Below are 20,851 nucleotides of genomic sequence, written 5' to 3'. Positions count from 1 at the left end.
AATGTAAAGAAAGTAAATAGTAACCGATAGTGCTTTGTAAGGAAGAAAAAAAACGCATAAAACAGAAATTACATCACTTAAATTGAATTACATTGTATATTGGTAGGAGAGGAGAGGGGCAGCAGTCTACTTGTCAAGTACTGAAGGTGGGAGCCTCCTCAGGGGGTCTGGGTGCTCCCTCCCAGAAAATTTTGAAATTTAGACGCTTGCAGATCCTATTTTCAGCATTTTCCAGTCAGTTTTGGGGCCTAAGGAACAATCAAACCTATGACTATATTTACCATGTTTCATGCTTAAAAAGTGCAACTAACCCCCAATTTTTTTTCCTTCCATGAAATCTACTAGTTTTCCCAATTACTTCAGTGAGAAAATTATCTCAGTTGATAAAATCCCAACTTTTCTACAGGCGTTTTAAGTTGTAATTTCTGCGCCCACAACCAAGCATAGTGGGATCTGGGTCAGGCTTCTTAAGACTCAAGAGATGTTTGACTGGGTTTTGAGGGCTGTGAAAACATATTTGGCTTATTTGCGCTTCACATTTAATCAAAAATGGACAAGACTTTAATTGAAAGAACTGTATCATCTAGCAAAACAATTCAGAGTCTAGCTACGATTATTTTTTTTTTTCGAGCCCGTCACACTGCAAGTCACGATTGACAATTTGCTAGCCTGTTTGGCTAATCTACATACAACACTTCTTTTAGTACTCTTACCGAACCCTTGATAGTTCAAGAAGATGAGAGCACATTTTTCTGCTAATTATTCAAAAACATGGATTCATCTTTTCACTTCGTTATTGCCAACCGACTGTACGTATACAAAGTCAGTTAGTGTCTGACAAACATTAACATTTTCATACTAGTAATTAAAAATAGGCAATTGAAGACTGCATGTGTCTACCTTGGATATAAACAATTGCTGAACTCCTCATTTTGATAGCAAATCAAACTGGCTTTAGAGCCAACTTGTGATATAAAATCGGATAAAAAAGATTATGAGAAGTTTGTATGTTGCATGATGCATAAATTTTGCAACTATCATTCAATTACAACTAAACATCACGCTTATTTAGGTGTAACAATTGAGCTGCTTTGAATGCTCCTTCAGACTAATAAAGTAACGAGTTCCACCAAAAATGAATGTGTTATGTGCATTTACATGACACATCACAAATGGCACCAGAAATGTACATCACAAAAGAAACATAATGTAACCCATCGTGCTGTTGCCAAGACAGCAGTTATGCCGCTGGTTCTGTTTTAATTGAGACTAAAATCCCCAGATTTTATCTTAAACAAGGATCATCCACGCCCACCAATCTAATGGGGAGAGTTAAGACAATATGGGAACCATGTGTGTTCCCAGGAAGACCCTCTGTCCCACTTCAAAAGGTTACAAATAGGAATATTTTGTTTTTCACAGAAAGAGACTGGAGCCAAGAGTATTGCCATGGCAACAACATGGTAGGTGTCACTCTGTTTCTCTTGTGAAGTACATTGCTGGTGCCACGTTTGAAGAACACTGCTTTAATATTTCTAGAGTTATTCTTGATTGAGTGTTGTGCTGTTTTGGAGAAACCAACTATGACATCATCACTTTCCTCATTTGCATAACACAAAAAACATGAATATCTCTAAAATGAAACAAGATGTTCCAAAAAGGAAAATGCCATTCTCCTTCACTTTGTAAAGCCTTTCAAATAAGCAGCAATTATTTTTTACTTCATGGGCACTTTAAGTTGCAATGTTAGAGTGCCACTAACCCCCCAAACTTTTTTTTTTCCCTTCAATAAAATCTACTAGTTTCCCTGATTACTTCAGCGAAAAAAATATCTCGATTGATAAAATCCCTGCGTTTCTACAGGCGTTTAAACATGTAATTTCTATGTTCACAACCATGCAAAGTGGGATCTGGGTCGGGCTACTAGTGACGTCACTTCAGGAACCGGGCTGAAACATGCAAGAGACTCTTGACTGAGCTTTGAGGGCAGTCAAAACATTTGTGGGTTATTTCTATAGAGTCGAATCTTAATCGTTTGTTTCACTTTCCTCATATATTTATAAATGCTTGATCCATTCTAAGTTTGTAATTTAGATATATTTCATTCCTCAAAGACGAAGCTCAAAAAAACAATTTTGTATTCGGAATAGCCATTCAGAAACATGGCCAGATTATGACCTCCGCTGTGCATGTGTTTTCATTAAAATACACAAATACATAGTTAGTTCACCAGATCGAAGCCTCAACAATCTTATTCGCCTTGTTGTGGAACTTAGGTTTTGTTTCCTATTCATTTAGAAAAGTCTCTACTTAGAGTACAAAAAACGCAATGCTTTTAATTTACCATGTAATTTTCTCACCTATAGTTTTGTCCAGATGGGACTCGGAGGATCGCTTACACTCAAAATATTCAGATGGCTTCCAGCTTATCCCAAATTTGTGTCTTATGCAGTGCCTTAACAATTTCAAGCTTTCCACTAGAGAGAGAGAAGAATATACAGGCCATGAAATTCTCTGGGTTTTTACAGTAGTGGCAAACCCGAGATCGAAGAAATCCTCAATGGCTCCCCAGCTTAAGCTTCGCCCAGATCAGCCCACTTCTTTGGTCTTTTTTAAGTGATGACGTATTGTGTGACGTCATCGCCTTATGCTGGCAGGCATGCATTTCTTTGAATAGTGATTTCGCATAGTTTGTCGCGCTATGTCCGTGCGCTTATGTTGCGCACTTTTTATCCCCCTGTGGAAGCGAACTGTACTCTGGGAGTTCCTTTGCTGCCTTCCTTTGCCGTGTGTAGGTTCAGCAGAGTGCTTTTAATTGGAGCTTTTAAAAGAAGATTTAGGGGTGGATTTTGGTTTAAACAGTATCGGATAAATTTGCATTCACGGGCAAACTCATAATAAGAACATATCCTCCATACATACAAGTTTAGATAGACAAGTAAGTCGCACAGGCGATAGGTGAAGACTTTGCGGCTTTCCTTTGCTGTTTGTAGGATCAGCAGACTGCTTTCAATCGATATGACAAGTATACTGTTAAAACAACAAATTAATTTCTGGTGAGGTAATTAGTGTTGCCAAATATTTTTAACGATAATAAGGTGTCGATTTCAGAGAGAGTAACATTCCTTTGCAGGTTTCCTTTGCGGCTGTTTGCAGGATCAGTGGAGTGCTTTTAATTTCAGCTTTTAAATGAAGATTTGGGGGTTGATATTGGTTTATGCAGTGTCGGATAAATTTACGCTCACTGGCAAACTCGTAATAAGAACATATCGTCCATACATGCAAATTTAGATAGACAAGCAAGTCGCACACGCAATAGCTGAAGGGTCTACATAAAATTTACGGATTGGCAGCGCAGTCGTACTTTTGCCAGTCTTGAAGTGAATTGAATGAGCATTGTATGAGCACTGAAATATACAGTTTACAGTAATGGCAATGAAGTCATGGTACGATTCATTTTGCAGTTTTCAGTTTTTTGAAGTTTTGGAAATGTGCTGTTTTATATTTTCTGTCAACGAAAGAGTGGTTGTGATTAAACAATTGATAATCATTTTGTCAGGGTAAAGACAATACGAATGTTCATTGATGACAAGTATAAGGTTAACAACAAATTTATTTTCTGTGAAGTAATTAGCGCTGCCAAATATCTTTAAAGATAACAAGGTGTCGATTTCAGAGAGAGAAACTTGTACTTTGCGGATTTCCTTTGCTGTTGGTAGGATCAGCAGAGTGCTTTGAATTTCAGCTTTTAAATGAAGATTTGGGGGTGGATTTTGGTTTATACAGTGTCGGATAAATTTGCGCTCATGGGCAAACTCATAATAACATATCTTCGATACATACAATTTTAGATAGACAAGCTGGTCACACACGCAATGTGACAAGTCAAGAGAAAATGATTTTCTCTTGGACAAGGATATGGTTAATTGATTTCCGGTGAAGTAATTAGCTTTGCCAAATATCTTTAAAGATAATAAGGTGTTGATTTCAGAGAGAGGAACTTTTCAGGAGTGCTTTTTATTTGGGTTGGTACATTTCACTGACCCCTAGGACATGGACTAACAAAATGGACCTGGTACATGAACTACTTGAATGAACCAACAATGGACTACCCTAAATGTAAACCCCTAAAATTTCTCACCCAAAAGTTTAAGAATCAGTTTGCCTGCTCATGTTCCAATCTGCTAGGAACAATTTTTAAACGTCATCGCTTCTGCACGCATTGCATGCCATTTATCTCATTTCTGGTCGAGTTTCATCAAGATAGAGGAATTGAATGAAGAGGAATACTCTACTGTACCCATCCTGTATTCCTACAGCCTCCAACAACATATTTTCCTTGCATTCTGCAACGCTTTTGACACACACTATCCCATGTTCGCATATATTCTTCTCAGAAACAAAATATTGTTATTCCCGAAATGACGTCAGAAGACAACTCATCCCATTCTCCGCTCTTCCTTGGTGGTGAAAATGGAAAAGAGCAAATTTACAAACTTTGAAAATTGATACAAAATTAACGAAAATAGCTACAACAATTTTTTCACAGTAGTGAACAAGAGAAAAAGGCAATTTATATTAGCAAAAAGAAAATTTGGGGGGTTACTGGCACTTTAAGCGAGCTGCTACAGATTCAGAGAGAGTATTTGTTTGATATTCATTGTTCACTGATGCTCGAGCTAGTCCGATAATTTATACAATACTTATCAGCTTTTTTAATTTTACCTCTTTTAGTTGTGAACATTGAAAGTTGCGTGCTTTGAACCTAAGTTAGTAGTGGCTTTTTGTTCAACAAAATACATGCAAATGCCTGTATGAATAACAAAGGATTTCATCATCCAATTTAATACACAAATACAACTGTAAATTTTAAACATCTGTAGTTACATGTATACTACATGCATTTTATGTACATGTAGGTGCTGCAATCCCTTTGGCTTGAATGGATTTGTTTAGGCCTTTCAGTCAATTTAAAAATTTTTCATTCTCTTAGCCTTTACTAGCTAGTTTCTACAATTTGCATTTAACCACTATGTCAGTGGGCATGCGTTCTACAGAAAGCTATACCTACACTGCCTTTATTACATACTTATACATGTTAATTTTATTCTTGGATGAAAATGACTGTTAAACAGTTGAAATGTGTTTTAAGCACATATGTTTTGTCACAAAATCAATTTCACAAAGCTTATTGATTTGAGTTTGCATCTTACCTGAACAACACATGCACCAATAAATGCAACCACAATGGCAACCAAGTTTACAGTAAGCTGAAACTGCAAAAACTTTGAGATACTGTCATAAACATTACGCCCCCACATGACGGCCTTAACAATACTCCTAAAGTTGTCATCAGTAAGAATGATGTCAGATGCCTCTTTAGCAACATCTGTTCCAGCAATGCCCTACAAGACAATAAAAATATCAAATTCCACCACCCAATTTAAATATTTGCATGTTTTGATAAAAGTTATTGAGACACTTACTAATAAAGGATAAATTTGAATGTTCCATCATTAAGAATTACCCTGAATTCTTTCAAATAATAACAAAACTCACTTGCCACTTCCCTCCTTTATTATCACAACATTACTTTGAGAAGCAACTAGTGAACTACAGAAAAGCCAAATAAGCCATGAAAGGGTTTAAAAAGGACTGCAAACTGATCAGTACAAAGTTTCATGTACAACAATCAAAACTGCTAACTGTATTTCCAAACACCAGTAACAAAGGCTTCTAGTAAGATACATTGTTAGAGGCACATGTAGTGTTGCAGAAAGAAATGTATTACCATAGCAAAACCAACATCAGCTTTCTTCAGTGCCGGACCATCATTGGTACCGTCACCAGTAACTGCTACAATCTCCCGTGTTGGATTGAGCTTGCTGTCAATAATCCCCTTTACAAGAGTGTATTTGTCCTGTGGTGAAGAACGTGCCAGAACACGTAACTTGGGCCACAATTCATCCAACTTCTTCTGACTTACCTAGAGTAATGAATGCAAATTTGGATGACAATATCACAACAAGATAATTTCTGTTAAAATCATTACTACCACTTTTTTTAAGTGTGACGCACCTTACCATGGCCCCCAGCAAACTTTTCCAATTTAAGTCATTATTAGCTAATCGCAATGCAAGATTTGGTTGATAGTCCAGTGTCTGATCTAGGATTTCACTTTAGGGAGACATTCTGTCCCAGGCAACAATTTTCTAGGGGACATTCCAGTTTTCTGGGGGACACACTGTACCGTATTTTCCCGTGTATAAGTCGACCTTTCAAGACCTAAAAATCAGTCCAAAAATTCGCCCTCGACTTATACATGGGTCAAAACTTGAGATCCAAGAGCCAGTCAAATAATTAGCATAATAATTGTCTTTCAATGTTAACAAACATGTGATAAACGGCAGCACAGTTTACAACGTACGTTCGCTTAGCGATCTGTCTCTCTATATCAGAGCTTCAGGTTAAATGCATCAACATTTATCCGTTAAATTTTAACCTGAATCTTGTAGACACTCACTGGCTCAATTTTGTCATAAAGAACCAATATTTTTCCTGTGAATAAAGCTGTAGTAAAGCCGCTCGGAGAAAACATCTTTCGCGCTTCAAACTTCTCTGCTTGGTAACCTGGCAGGATACGAGTGCGAGGACTTCTGTACCAGTACTTGACCGATTTCAAGGCTTGACTACCAAGTTCCCAACACATGCTTTGCACTTTGTTTATGGCGTCATTCTGAAAGTCATGAGCTTCTTTTGTGTTTTGCCTGTCTTATAAAGTCACTTTTAATCTCTTTGCACTTAAAAAGGTTTGTTTGAAATCCTTGTTTGATTTTGAGCATTTTACAAAAATTATCGTCGAAAAGCCCACATGCACACATGTTGCTAAACTGGGTAAAACACTCGTATACGTGCCATAATAAGCTTTAAAACTGCGCGTTGAAACTTGCTGTGATTTGTTTACATATCTGTGATAGCTGAAAGATAATTTTAAGAAACACAAGATAAGTTTTCCAAGAAATTCTTACCTGGAAATTAAGAAAATCTAGTTTTTGGCCTCAAAAATTGGGGGTCAACTTATACACGGGATCGACTAATACACGGGTAAATACGGTATTTTGTATCGCAACCACCTGAATTTTTCCAACCAGGTAGATTGAAAGTTTCTCCTTGCTGCTTTGGCTTTCGGTTCGACAAAAGGTTCACGTTCATCAGTATCACTCAATTTATCTTTGTCAACATTGTCGATTCTGCTGGTTTCCATTTGCAGTCTGTGTTCTTCTCTTTTGTTTTCTCGACCAGAGAATGATAATATTCTTTTCTGCTTTGACATGACAATAATATAGCAGAATGACAAAGAAAACAACCGAAATGACACATCGCGTTTCATCAATCAAGCATGAAAAGTAAGGGGTTAGCAATGAGCACATGATTTTTTTAAATTGACCCCCCTATAAGAATTATTCTACTTGTTCCCGGGAATCTCATCTCAGCCTCTAGCAGCCATTTTTATTTGTCCGTGTCGTAAACATTCGTAAAATGCATGCTGTTTTATATTGTCAATTCTATGAAACTCTAAATCACACAAAGTTTTCAAAAAACTTAGGAAACGAAGGAAAATTACAAGTCAGTAGCTGCAGATGTTTGCTGCACCAAAATGACCCGTGTGACGAATATTTGGGAATATTGAGGGTTTCCAGAATTGAGTCATTGCGAATCCAACATTCTAGCTGCATCGTCAAATAAACCTGTAGTAGATTTCAAAGCAGCAACATAAACATCTTTCTTGACAAGACTCACACATCCTTTGGCTACACCAAATGAAAACTGAAAAAGGAAATGTGCAAAACCTTATGGCAATGCAACATACAAAGGCGCAACTCCCTGATTGTGCTATGGTAAAGTGCGTTGCACTAGAAAGCAACATTAAGAATCATTAAGAAAGTTCATGACAATTTCTTGCCTTGCCGGAGGAATCTCGGATGCGCTTGTTAAACTCCTTGCCTTCCAGAACAAGGAACTCACTGTTTACTTGCAGAATTCCACACTTAAGAGCAATAGATCTTGCAGTGTTTACATTATCACCAGTAACCATGCGCACCACAATTCCTGCACGCTGACACTTTAGGATGGCATCTGGTACCTAAAGGAATTTATTTAAGGTTTTATACAGTGCCTTATGATTAAACACACAAATCATGTCAGTCCAATATTGCATGACTGTACCCTACTCCATGTGACAAAGTACAAAATGGGTAGATTTTGCACTGATAAATGGGTACCGGCAAATTAATCCTGAGGAAATAAGTAGCTGCAAGTTTAACGATAGGGGTAGCTATAGACTAGAATCCCATCCAGGAGGGGGTAGAAAAACTTCTAGTTGTGTAATGGTACAAAAACCAGGATAAGCTTGAGCTGTATGGAGAACTGGTCTGATGCAACAGACTCATTTTACCCCTTGAAGTTACTTGAGTCCAGATGTGAACCCTACTTCAATTTAACCAGTATAGCGACTCACAGGATCTACTCGGTTCAGCAAACCTAAATCAGATGGAAAGCTCCTAGAAATGAGACAATATTTCACGCATTCCAAAACATTCTTGATAATACAGACAATGCAGGGTGCATACAATGAATGTGTTTGTTTTGTCTTCTCCAAAGGCTCAGCAGTAGTAAGACTAAAAGTTCATGAACCATCACTCTGCTGATGTTTGTAAAATTAAGACAAGAAGGACTAAAACTATGATACACAATCTGGTCATGAAAGGAAGAATATTGTAAAGTTCCGTCTGCATACCTCTGGTCTGACTGGATCTTCAATACCAACAACTCCAATACATGTCAAGTGAGATAAGATTTCACCTTCATTTTCCCAGTCTGGCTCACTCTCTGCACTGGCTTCTCCTGCTAAACAAAAACAGATACATTCAAATAGACAAAATGAAACAAGTGGTCAAGTGATCAAATCACTAGCGTGATGTCGTTAGCAAGGATCAAGTTAATCTCCCATCCATACCTACAACTTTAATTTTCCAAGTTAAGGTTACTTCAAACCTTCGCGGGGCTACATTGGTCGATTTTTTTTGGTCAAGAAAATTAAAGTCCGCAAAGCTCAAGTTTGCATACTGTGAACACTAGGGGTTCTGTTATTTCATTGGCTCGCAGCTTTTTAAGTTGACACATACCTCTGTGAAGGCGTGATATGTTTATAAATCTTTAGAAGGCGAAAACTCGCACTCGTTTTTCGAGAGAATCCCTTCTCTTTAAATGAATTAATAGGGTATGCAGATTTGATGGTTTTCCAAGAAATTTGGTCAGAACATTCACTGATAGATATGTAACAAAAGCATGTCGGCGAATTCCTTTATTTTAAAAACTTTCCTAGTGGCGGCCTTTAACGCAACAGGTTACGTGAATTTTTCGATAGTCGAACTTGACAGATCTATAAAAAGACTAGACGCTTTGCTGCGTGTACCCAGGCAGTCGTTATACTGGGAAGCAGTAGCTATATTGCAATTGAGCTAAATGTTCTGCATTTGAAGTTGTACGAAATTCAATCAAATCAATGTGCTTAAGCTCTTCTGCTTTTGATTGCATCTCTTGGAATTGATTAATAGCTTATTACTCGTTTACAGGTCTTTAGGGTGTGAAAAGAGTCCAGGTCTTTATATCAGCCTATAAACGTTTCAGTCTATTTTCCTCAGCCTTTGTCGTTGTTATTTGCGTTTCTCAACCAAGCAAGACATTTTGAATTTCCGAGTTATGGTGGCGCGTGACATAGACTTACAAACCCGTTTGTCGAAAAACATATACTTATGTCGTGATTTTTTGCCCACTCAGCAGTTAAAGTACTTGGAAAAGTACTTATGTAAATGCTTGTTTGTTCAGTACAGATAATCAGTCGCCTAGATAGCCAAAGTAAGCTCCAGATGTTTACACTATTTTCTGGCCGCAATGTTGGCGTACCGCAGAGATACTGGTCTCTGTAAATTTGTGCAAAATATTTCGACGAATATCTGAGCTTTGGAAAACGCACAGACTTAAAAATTAGCGAAGTGTCACCTTTATTAATCTCCTATAATATCACAATTTCTTGATTTAATCCACTAAATGGTTGTCGAATAAATTTTTTATTACGTCAGGATTGCGTGACAGTGCAAGCCAAGAACTGTTTTGCTGGGGTCAACATACGTGTATATTAGTTTCTTTCAGCTTAAATGTACAATAATTCGCTACATGGGTTTCACTCTTGTAAAGACACATAACTCTGTAACAAGAAAATAACGAGAAAATATCATTTAGTTCAAGATTTTATCTTTTTTATACTTAACGAAGTTTCTCAGAGTGTTATACTTAGGTGTACAAGAACAGATACATTCGTAAACAAATTTTCTAACCTTTCTGCTCTTGTTGTTCAGACGTTCTTGAGTTTGTGCTGGGATTCTACTTGATTCACGATCATACGATGAGGCTTCTGAAGTTGCTTAATGTCCTTTAGTGTTGGTCTACCTCGAACCATGTGTTCGTTTGTATATGATTTCATCACCGTAGAAATCATGGAATCCGTGCTCACTTTTCACAACGACAACTTCTGCAAATTCCATGTGCTCTTCGCATGTACAGGTGACGCACATGCTTTAGAGACCAGATGGCGATTTGTGACTGAACGAGGGGGGGAAAAAAAAACGGAGCCGAAATTTAAACCCAGGCCTCACTGCCTGGGTAATAACCAATAGAAATAAAAGAAAACGCTGACACATTTTTGGAGATTAAGGCTTTGTGATAAACACTGCACAGTTATTTTGCATGAATGATCGCATTTGATACCCGATTAATTCGCTGGAACGTCAGTCGGTCATTTTGGAGTTGACAGCCTCTGCCACCTTTGGAAAGCAAAATCCAAAACAAAACATAATTTTATCGAATTCTACATTTTATAACCTTTCTGTTGATATATAGTTTGTGGGGGTTTCCTTAAAAACAGCGCGTGTACGAATTTTTTTCTGGAGGACATCCGCGAAGGTTTGAGGTAACCTTAAAAATCATGACTTATGGTGGTTTGAAAGTACAAAGTTTGGACTAAGTAATCCTCCTTGAGAAAGGCTATGTACCAATTAGACTAAAAGCCCCAGTTTGCTAAGAGCGATAGTCAACAAGGAAAAGCTGAGTGGACTGTCGCTCATAGAAAACAAGCAAGAATAGTCTAACTGATTTAGTAGACACTCTAGAGACAGCAAAAAACTTACAATTTTATGTATTTTTAGTCTGAAATTAAGAAAAATTTTCAGTTTCAAGAGCAGCATATAAGATCGTTGTCTATCAGCGAACATAAAATGATGAACCAACCAATCAGATTCATGGATTTCCAACAGAACACAGCTGAGTGGCTACTAATACAGATTAAGCAACGCTTACAAACCTTTTTCAGGGGGGACTCCATTAGCAGGAAAATCCCTGTAAGCAAGACTAATGGTTCTCAGACCATCAGATGCCATTGGCTCAATCACATCTCTCACCATCTTCTCAGAATCAGCAGCTGTAAATGGCCTGATTTCACCATCTTTGCCAATAATTGACGTACAGCGGCTCAAAATTATCTCAGATGCACCCTTGGAATATATGCGAAATCCTCCTCCAGGAAGACGCACAGCAGTGGTCATGGATTTCCTTGCAGAGTTGAAGGTGTAAACTTTGACAAAGCTTGACTCTGGATTGTTATCTCTGTAGTCTTGGTATGTTTCACCTATTTCAAGGACAAAACCCAGTAATGCACCCTCTGTTTTGTTTCCAACTTGGGTGGGAAGACCATCAGGTGTCTCTGAAGGCTGAAAGCACAGAGGCAGTTCATTATAAATAAAACAAGAAGCTACCTTAATATCATGAAGGCAAAGTTATGAAAGAAGCCCATGAGCAACAAAGAAAAACAACCCCAAAAAAACCAGAGGGCTGCTTGGTCAATACTTGGGCCTACTGGATTGGAAGTTGAAATTTGTACACTCAGTGCAACTGCATGGAGAAAGAGAAAGGGCCCTGGCAACCAGACTACAAGCTCACATAAACTGGCAAACAACTGCATAAACAAACATTTCTGATGCTGACATAGTGTGCCCGTAAACCACAAAAACATTGCAGAAAACACAGCTGAGTTCCTGTCCTGTGAACTTGTCAGTGAAGAGTTGAACACTTCTTTAGAACACTTGATCTGCAATGTTTTGATCATCACTGTTTGTTACTGAGCAAACACCTTCTAGGCAGATGAAAGGGATCTTAGGTAGAGACCACACTACAGCAGTGAATTAAGAAAAGACAATAAAACAAACTTTGAATTCCTATATATGCAAAGTTTAATACAAAAACCTTTGTTTATGGGTTTCTAAATGCATTTGTCTATATGTGACCATGAACGGGAAAACATACCTTAACGCTTATCCGTTAGACGGGCAAAAGCATTAAGCATCCGTTAGTCATCTGTTAGAACGTTTCTTAAAAACGTTAGAGGCGTTAGCCCAACCGTTAGACGTTAGCATCAGGCCGTTAGAACGGAGAGTGCAACCGTTAGCAAGAGACATGTATCCGTTAGCCGTTAGCATCAGACCGTTAGACGGGCCAGCGTAACCGTTAGCAAAAACTCTGTATCCGTTAGCACGGCTAGAGAAGCCATTAGGATCCGTTAGAATAAACTAGCATCCGTTAAACGGGTAACGATTCCGTTAGAATGGCATGACATGCATTGAAGTAGAATGTGGTAGCCTAACATAGTGTGAAACGAGAGCAGCTCTTGGCTTCCATTTAGTTCAAAATAATCATCAGAGATAACTATCTTTCGACAAGAAGTTTGGCGATTATTATTTTTTGATGCCCTGATTGATAAATACAACTCGAATGAAATTCAACAAAGCCTTCATGCTATAATTGTTATACACGATCCAAAACAAAACACGTTTGCCGCTTCCACAAACAGCCTGACGACATGTAAAATCCTAACTACGATCGTCATTATATGAATTGTTTTATTTAATCGGCAAAGTCCGGTTGTTTCGAGAGCTTGTAATTTGTTACTGTAATTTGTGAACAAACGAAAGTTAAAAATACTTAACAAATGCCATAAACGGACGAAACAAACACGGAGAAAACTCGACCAAAATGGCCATGCGATGGATAAAGATGTTCTATGAAGTAAACACTGATCATGTGTCAATTCACAAAGTGCGCAGGTTCAAAAATTTGCATAAAGTTGTTTACATATTCTAAGATGTGAGAAAGGGCCATATTCTGGCAGAAAGTTTGATGAATGTTTTGATAGACTGTTGTCTGACTCTGAATCAGAAGAAACCAATTTTAAACTACATGTATGTGACAAAAACAACTTCATCAGATGGAACCAGCGCCAACAAAACGCCTGTCGCTTCGAGACTAGCTTCGTGACCTCAAAAGGTACCGCTTTTCGCATGCATGCTCTGTCAAGAAAGCCTAATCTCTCATGAATCCACAGCTGGATAAAACAGTTACTTTTACAAAACTCTAGGCAAAGTCATTATGTAAAAATTAGTACAAGTGACAAATTCATTTGAGTAAAACATAAAAAATGTTCATCCCGACTGGCGAGTTAAATTGTTTACACACGGGTCTAGTGACGTTAGGTTCGCCTCCCACATGATAATGTCGGACTCGAATTCTGAGTTATTCTGTCTCGATAAGGAAGTGATAGTTTACATCACTGAGTTTTGTTTTCAATGCTCACCGTGGAAATAATTTTATTAATGTTTGTCTCGTCGACGACTGATGAAATCGGCACTTTGTGATTCGTTTTTTCTAAAAATCGTGAGTGTAAGACTAATAATGGTTTGGCACGATTATGTGTTTCTAACATCGGACTGAAAGCTACGCTATTTGTTCGTTAGAAGTCCTTAGATGTAAACCGTTAGACAACCATTAAACGTCCTAAGATGTAAACCGTTAGACAACCATTAAACCTCTTTAGATGTAGACCGTTAGACAACCGTTAAACGGCTCCAGTCATCCGTTAGAACAAATTGCACAACCGTTAGAACGGTTTCTTCATCCATTAGGCATACTTAGTCAGCCGTTAGAATGTTAGGAGAGAGCATTAGAACGCTTTGATCATCCATTAGGCACACTTAGATAACCGTTAGACCGTTAGGACAAAACGTTAGAATGCTGTGAAGACCGTTAACTATCCGTTAGCTATCCGTCCGTTAGCGCCCGTTTAACGGATAAGCGTTAAGGTACATTTTCCCGTTCACGGTCACATATGATCAAACTGTTTTCTTTTTAAACAAAATTCCAACCTAAAATTTCTATATCATTCTGAAAATTGAAAGTCAAATTTGGTACTGTCTGCTTATCACACTGTGATGGCAAAATTCCTGTTAAAGCTGAGTACCGTCATTTACATCTCAGCATCAACATGTCACCAAAAAAACATGATCTACTGGGTATCAAGCATGTGCATGACCCATCAACAAAGTTTGGCAGACCTGACATGCAAATGTTTGCACTCAAAGTCCAACACAATTGACAGATAGTGTTTCATCAACTTTGAAAAGGTTGGGTTTCGCTGAGTACAGTGTTCTAACTAGGATTTTTCCTTGGTTGTGTGTGGTTTTTGAAAACAAAGCAAAAACGATGAACAACAACCAAAAAAATAAGTGCACAATCCACCTTTTCAGTTATGTGAGCCAAGATGGTGACCAAAATCCTACTGAAGGAGCTATGTTTAACATGTGGAACCAGCAGAAATTAAACTGGTTGAAGACAATAAAATAGTACTTTACATACACTGTTTTCATTTTATTACTGTACTTATTTCCAAGCAGAAAAACACTGAAGTTTTTTATTGCCAATTGAAAATTGGTGACTTCATCCATTTTGCTTGTGCCATGTGATCTGAACTTGTGCACCATCAATGGGGCATTTATCTAAATATACTATTTTAATACATCATTTCAATTTTTTGCGAGAATCCCCCAAGGCTTCAGTCTGGTAAGAACACTGCAAGTATGGAGAAAACTTCAAACCAGGAGTTTCCTAGACAAAGGAAATCCAAGTCTGAAGTAGCTACAGGATAGATTTTTTTTTAATACTTTGACAACTCAACAAAACAATACCAACTTTGGGCACAGATTACAGTCTTATTACAGTCTTCCAAGCTTCCAATGATCGATGTTGAATCATGCAATGTTTGACACCTATTTACATCAGGTTTTTTCAAGGTGAGTTCAGACTTGATGTAAACAATGGTATTTGTGAAATACAAAAGAGGGTTTTGAAGAAAAAAATTGAAGAACAATTATCAACAAAAGTCAGCTGGAAATTTAATGGACAACTAACTTTGAAAATAAGTGCATTAATTTGAACCAAAACTAAAACATACCAAGTTGGGCAAAAAAAGTTCTGATAGTAAAACAGAAGGCATCTGTGACTTTTGAATCAACAGATGATGGAACTTGCAAATGGTTTTCAAAAAACAAAAGAATACATATTCTGGACATATTTATTCTGAGAAAAGTGCTATTTCATTAAATTGGCATGAGTGCACATGATTATGAAAATTCAAAGTTTCTTTACATTACAAAGATAACAGGATATAACAAAGAAAATATAGATTTCACTTTTATCACACAATGATAATGCGTCATACCCATAAAAGAGACTTCTCTTTTTTTTATCAAACATACTTTGACAAAAAATTCATAAGCTTATTTCTTTCTAATGAAAGACATTACTTTTTCGTAAAAATATCAGTAGAAAACATCTGCTTTCCCTGTTACCTGAAACAGGGTTAATTACTTTTGCTAGGTGATGGTTTCTGCGGTTAACCATTTGTCAGAAGATCTAATACTATATTAAAACACAGGTCCACATGAAAAATGGCAAATGTTACTCAGAGAAAAACAAACATTACACACTACATGCAATTTCAACACAGTTAAAACTGCCACTGCCACCTCTAATTTTGCAAAAACAAAAACCTCATGTTACTCTACGCATTGCAATGATTTTCTTTACAAATTTCCTCACAAATAAGACCACTGTTATGAAAACCCACAAGGCAGAAAAGCCACTAATATTTTGACTATGTACAAGATCATTGACCTTGGATATACTTCCTTTTCTGTGTGGTTTAAAAACTAAAGCAAAAAAAATGTAGCGCAAAACCATTAACAACTGTAAAAAGCAATCTAACCAGACAATTATTCCAACTCTTAAATATAATTTTATACTGAATTCAATCTAGCAGATGTTGCTCTTATTACTTGCACTCTTTTACTACCTAGCTTGCAAATCTTCTAGACATTTAAAAATGCATGGTATTGGATCATTCTCTCGCATGCTTTTTACAGATTTCTGATCTGCTAGAAATACTGTACACAAACAACTTCATCTAGAACAAAATGGCCAAGAGGTGTGCTGGCAACCAGTGACACATAATTTCATTTCCTTCAGTAATACAACACGTTAATGATTCTGAAAAGATTAAAATGCACAGCAAAGCCTCCAACCAAGACTGACATCAAAAGGATTTTATACAATACTTTAGACTCTCTGTGGTTTTTTAGCCATCCCTGCATTTCCTTTAACATATTACATAGACCTTTTTCTCACGGTTTTACAGCCCATCAGCTTTTATCGCAGCCTCAATATATATATGCAGTCAACATTAAATCCCCTTCCCCCCTCCAACAACAACAACAAACATAATGATGGCTTTTGAGAGGGTATCTAAACAATCCTGACATTAACCAAGGCTGAGCTGTTGTAGGGTGACGTGAATTCTAACGAAACAATGGCAATAGTACATTACATTTTTAAGATATCTATACAGGGAATAAATGCAATAAAAACTGCCATAAAAACTATATTTGGAAAACAGCTTTAAATAGTACATGTATTTCCTCTTTCCTAAAACAAATTTTTCTGTTCTGCAACTGTTTATCATGAAATCTCCTTGTGTAAACAATGGTGAAGTGGTTTAACCTCTACTGGTTTTTCTGTCGTGATTAACATATAGGAATGCAATGACAACTACAACAGCACAAATCAACTGGTTACTTACCAATATATTGGAGGCGTAGCTACTGTTTATTGCTATTCCTTTACACAACAATTCAACTAGAGTCTGCGGTAGCTCTCCTTGTTTTGGCACGTCTTTGTAATGATTGTCAGCTAAATAACTCTGAACTACAGTCATCCGATTAGTGGTGAGAGTTCCAGTCTTATCAGAGCAGATGGCAGTTGCATTTCCCATGGTCTCACAAGCATCAAGATGCCGGACTAAGTTATTGTCATCCAACATTTTCTTTACAGAGTAGGCCAATGAAATAGTTACTGCCAGTGGCAGACCCTCTGGAACAGCAACAACTAACACAGTCAGACCAGTAATAAATGCATTGACATAAGCATTCAAATGCTGATTCTGCCAGGAAGCTTTCTCGTTAACATACTTTCTAATGCTGAACTGTAAAACCATCACAATAATTGTCAGGAGAGCGGCACCCACACCAATCCAACCGATACTAACTGCCAGCTTGGTCAACTTCCCCTGAAGTACAGACTTCTCCTGTTTATCTTTTTTATCCTTGCCATTTGTATCAGAATCCTTTTCCTCATCAAGGTTGATCTCCTCAAACTCATCCTGACTGGCTTTTATTGACGGTGACTGGGGTGGCGCTTCCTCTTTGCCATCTGGTTTGTCTCCCTCCTTCTCACCATGTGTTCCTAGTAATGAAAAGATTATTCCTGTCTGGGAATTCACCCCAACTGCGGCAACCACCATCTTACCACTACCTTCCATGACATGCGTGCCAGCCAGTACAAGTGGATCTTTGTCTCCTTTCTTAACAAGATCTGATTCACCAGTCAGAGAACTTTCATCAACTTTTAGGTCGTTACACTGGACAATAACACCATCAGCAGGCAATAAATCACCATATTTCACCTGGCAAAGGTCACCTACCACAATTTCACTGTTAAGTACTTCAATGGGTTCTCCATGTCTCACAACTGTAAACTTGTGCTCACCTTCGATTTTACTTTGCAAGCCACGAAATTGCTGCTCTTTTTGATAATCGTTCACTGCAGTCACTAATGCTACTATGATCACAGCAACGATGATGGCAAATCCATCGATCCATCCGGTGTTGTCTTCTGAACCCTCGCAATCTTCGGGTGCAAATATTCCTAACAAAAGCGATACGATTGCTGCAATCATCAGAATTATAAGAATTGTATCCTTGAGAGCATCGAGAAGAAACTGGAGAAAGGTTTTAGGGGGTTTTGGAGGAATATAATTAGCACCGAACACTTTCTTGCGATTCTCTAGGTCCTCCGGAAAGCCACCAATTCCCCTCTCCGATGATGTGTGCAGCTTATGGATAAGCTTATCCAATCCTCCAAACGTTGAATTTAAGTAATCTCTTGCTTCTTGTCCTCTGTGCTCCATAAGCAAAGTAAGGTCTTTGACAGAAATATCCGAAAAATCAGCGATTGCGATAAAATCCATAGAGTCAGGCGAATGCAACGATTGTTGCTCTTCCTTCCTAATCGCGGCGTCTGCCATGATGAAAACTGATTTACGAAAAGTTAAGCTCTATTTACGTTTAAAATATTATACAGCTCTCGAAATCGAAGACTCGTGGGATATGTCTTCTAATTAAGCTTACAATGGAGTTGTTCGATCGTTCCACCTCGCTTTTCAATAACAGCAGTCGAAAAGCAAAGAGTTTTTGTCCCGGATGCTTCGTCCAAACTAGAATAGCAGGTTACAATGGGCCTCAGCAAAGTCAAGAAATGTCTGCCAAGCAATTCACTAGAAAACGAAACTTACACAAGTTTCTCCCAGACAAATCGACCAGATTCCGGGGAAGTGTGCGTCACTCCTTGTGCTGTGACAGAACAACAGAATGCTGCTTGCTTCAGGCCTGCTGCTCCACTGGCTGTGAAGCACTCCGTTCACATCATTCAGAGTCGATCAAGCAGTTTTGACACCTTTCCAGATCGACGAGGATGCAATTTACAACAAGCCAGCAGCTTTCAACGATAACAGAAAGGAGACACCAGCCCAGCGGACGGGAAATCGAGCACGACAGGAAGGCAAACAGCGGCGCAAACTCCCCAAGATTGAGACGTTGAAAGGATACCAATTGTGCTTGTCAAAGTGAACTCAGATCGTTCCTTTGATTCTGTACACTAAAGAACAAACACAGTCAATTCAAGAAAACAATCTACGTTCCCTCCTTTCACGAAGGCTTCTCACAAGCAAAGCAAAGTTGAAACTTGCCTCAGGGCACGTGATGAACAGTTCATGATTGGTCTATTTTGAATCCTCACGAGTTTTGATTGGTTAATCGTCGCTACGTTACAAGGACGTCATTCGCCGGTGAGCCACATTTTGCCGCGCCCAGCGCCCACCAAAATATGACCATGAACTGCATGACTTTTGCATGACTATTATTTGTCAGATTTAAAACTGGATTTCACAGAACATTTAGATAACTTTAACTGAAATGTTACATGTAATACGGCCTTCAAATTAAGGTATCATTCGAATTTACCTATCTTTGTTTTTTGGTCTAGAATGAAAGCCGAGCGGTGCTTTAGGTTGAAAATAATCAAAATATTTATATTACGTCATGGCTAGGATAAGTTCGCTGGCAGTGTAAAAATTATCCCATTTTTCGTAAGCGTATGAGGCCTGTCAGAAGAGTGTTTGCATATTCAAAAAATGTCATCGCTAGTTTACATATTTGACTGATAAATAGCCCTGAAAAGCCAGTACCGAAATTTTAATAGTATGTAAAAAGTTTTGTAGATGTTTTGAAGTCAGAGAAAACATCAGGAAAAGTGTAGCAAAATTGTCAGAGCCTCCAAAAAGATGCCGTAACTTCTTGAAATGTTTTTATTTTCTTGATTTATCATTACAACACCAGAGGAAATATATGTGATTATGGTGATAAATATTATATTAATCTAAAAGCACTGATTTGCTTTGCGGAGGTGCTTCAAGTCTTCGCTGAATGGCTGGTGCTCAATGATCCTGTGACGATTGATCAGTTGCCGAATTTAATAAATGACTTATTTAGACGAATTTAATAACATACTCCAAGTTTCCAGCCTGGGGAAAATGTTTTTTTCCATTTCATTGCATCATTATCTGTCGCCAACGTTTGGTCAGCGGCTTCTCCCAAAAAAAGTACAATATGGCGGGTGAAAGACTAGTGTTTAAGGAAGTTCTTCCGAAACAAGGCCTTCTCTTCACTGAACAGAGTCCAATGCCGGTTCTTTGCAAACCTAAGATAATGCCCATGAAGTCTGTGACACTTGAAAAGTTGGAAACTATGCAGAAAGAAGCACAAGAGGCTGTGAAACGCCAGGAACAGGAACAGAAATTACAAGGCGCATTCACATAGCAACAGCAAGTTCAAATAAACATCAACCTAACTGGTGAGCTTGACCTTAAAGAAACTGCACGAGTTTATGAATTGCTTCATCTGTGACGTTCATTGGCATCTCAACGAAAACAGAGTGAAGGTCTTGTGAAAATGAAACCTACGATCTTCAGTGGATTTGAAGTAGCTTGAATTTAATATTAGCCTCAAAGGATAAACGTCAAAGCTGCTGCTTTTCCATGAAGCGTGTTTTGAACTTCTACTTCAAAAAACACAATAGTTTTGCACATAGCCCCAAAATTTTTGAGTGGAAATTGTGGCCCAGGTACTTGAGAAATTTATTGCACTTTGAAATGAGATTCCATGTTGTCTTAAGTACATAGTTGTTCGTTGAGCTCAAGTCAGTTGATACGTCATCTAGTAGCAAGAGATCTCTGCAAGAC

At 38.0% G+C, this 20,851-nt stretch overlaps 1 protein-coding gene across 3 annotated transcripts in view; it reads right to left on the bottom strand.

The window, feature by feature from the left end:
• LOC110053058 (plasma membrane calcium-transporting ATPase 3-like) overlaps positions 1–19,296 on the bottom strand; it is a 40,090-nt gene extending 20,794 nt beyond the window's left edge. For 2 of the 3 annotated variants that reach the window (XM_020759243.2, XM_020759245.2), the window contains exons 1-6: positions 17,078–19,296; positions 11,420–11,825; positions 8,798–8,907; positions 7,964–8,143; positions 5,792–5,986; positions 5,214–5,405 (exon numbers count right to left, since the gene is read on the bottom strand). In XM_020759243.2, coding sequence (XP_020614902.2) covers positions 5,214–5,405; positions 5,792–5,986; positions 7,964–8,143; positions 8,798–8,907; positions 11,420–11,825; positions 17,078–18,580 — 2,586 coding nt within the window. In that variant the 5' untranslated portion in view covers positions 18,581–19,296. The remainder of the gene's footprint in view (positions 1–5,213; positions 5,406–5,791; positions 5,987–7,963; positions 8,144–8,797; positions 8,908–11,419; positions 11,826–17,077) is intronic. The other variant, XM_020759244.2, reaches the window with a different exon arrangement.
• Positions 19,297–20,851: the final 1,555 nt, after the last annotated feature.

This window comes from Orbicella faveolata, unplaced genomic scaffold (genome assembly GCF_042242905.1).
Source record: "Orbicella faveolata isolate gen_17 unplaced genomic scaffold, um_ofav_v1 contig_35, whole genome shotgun sequence".
Lineage (NCBI taxonomy): Eukaryota > Metazoa > Cnidaria > Anthozoa > Scleractinia > Merulinidae > Orbicella > Orbicella faveolata.
The sequence above is the reverse complement of the archived record's forward strand: the minus strand, read 5'-3'. Positions and strand labels throughout refer to the sequence as shown.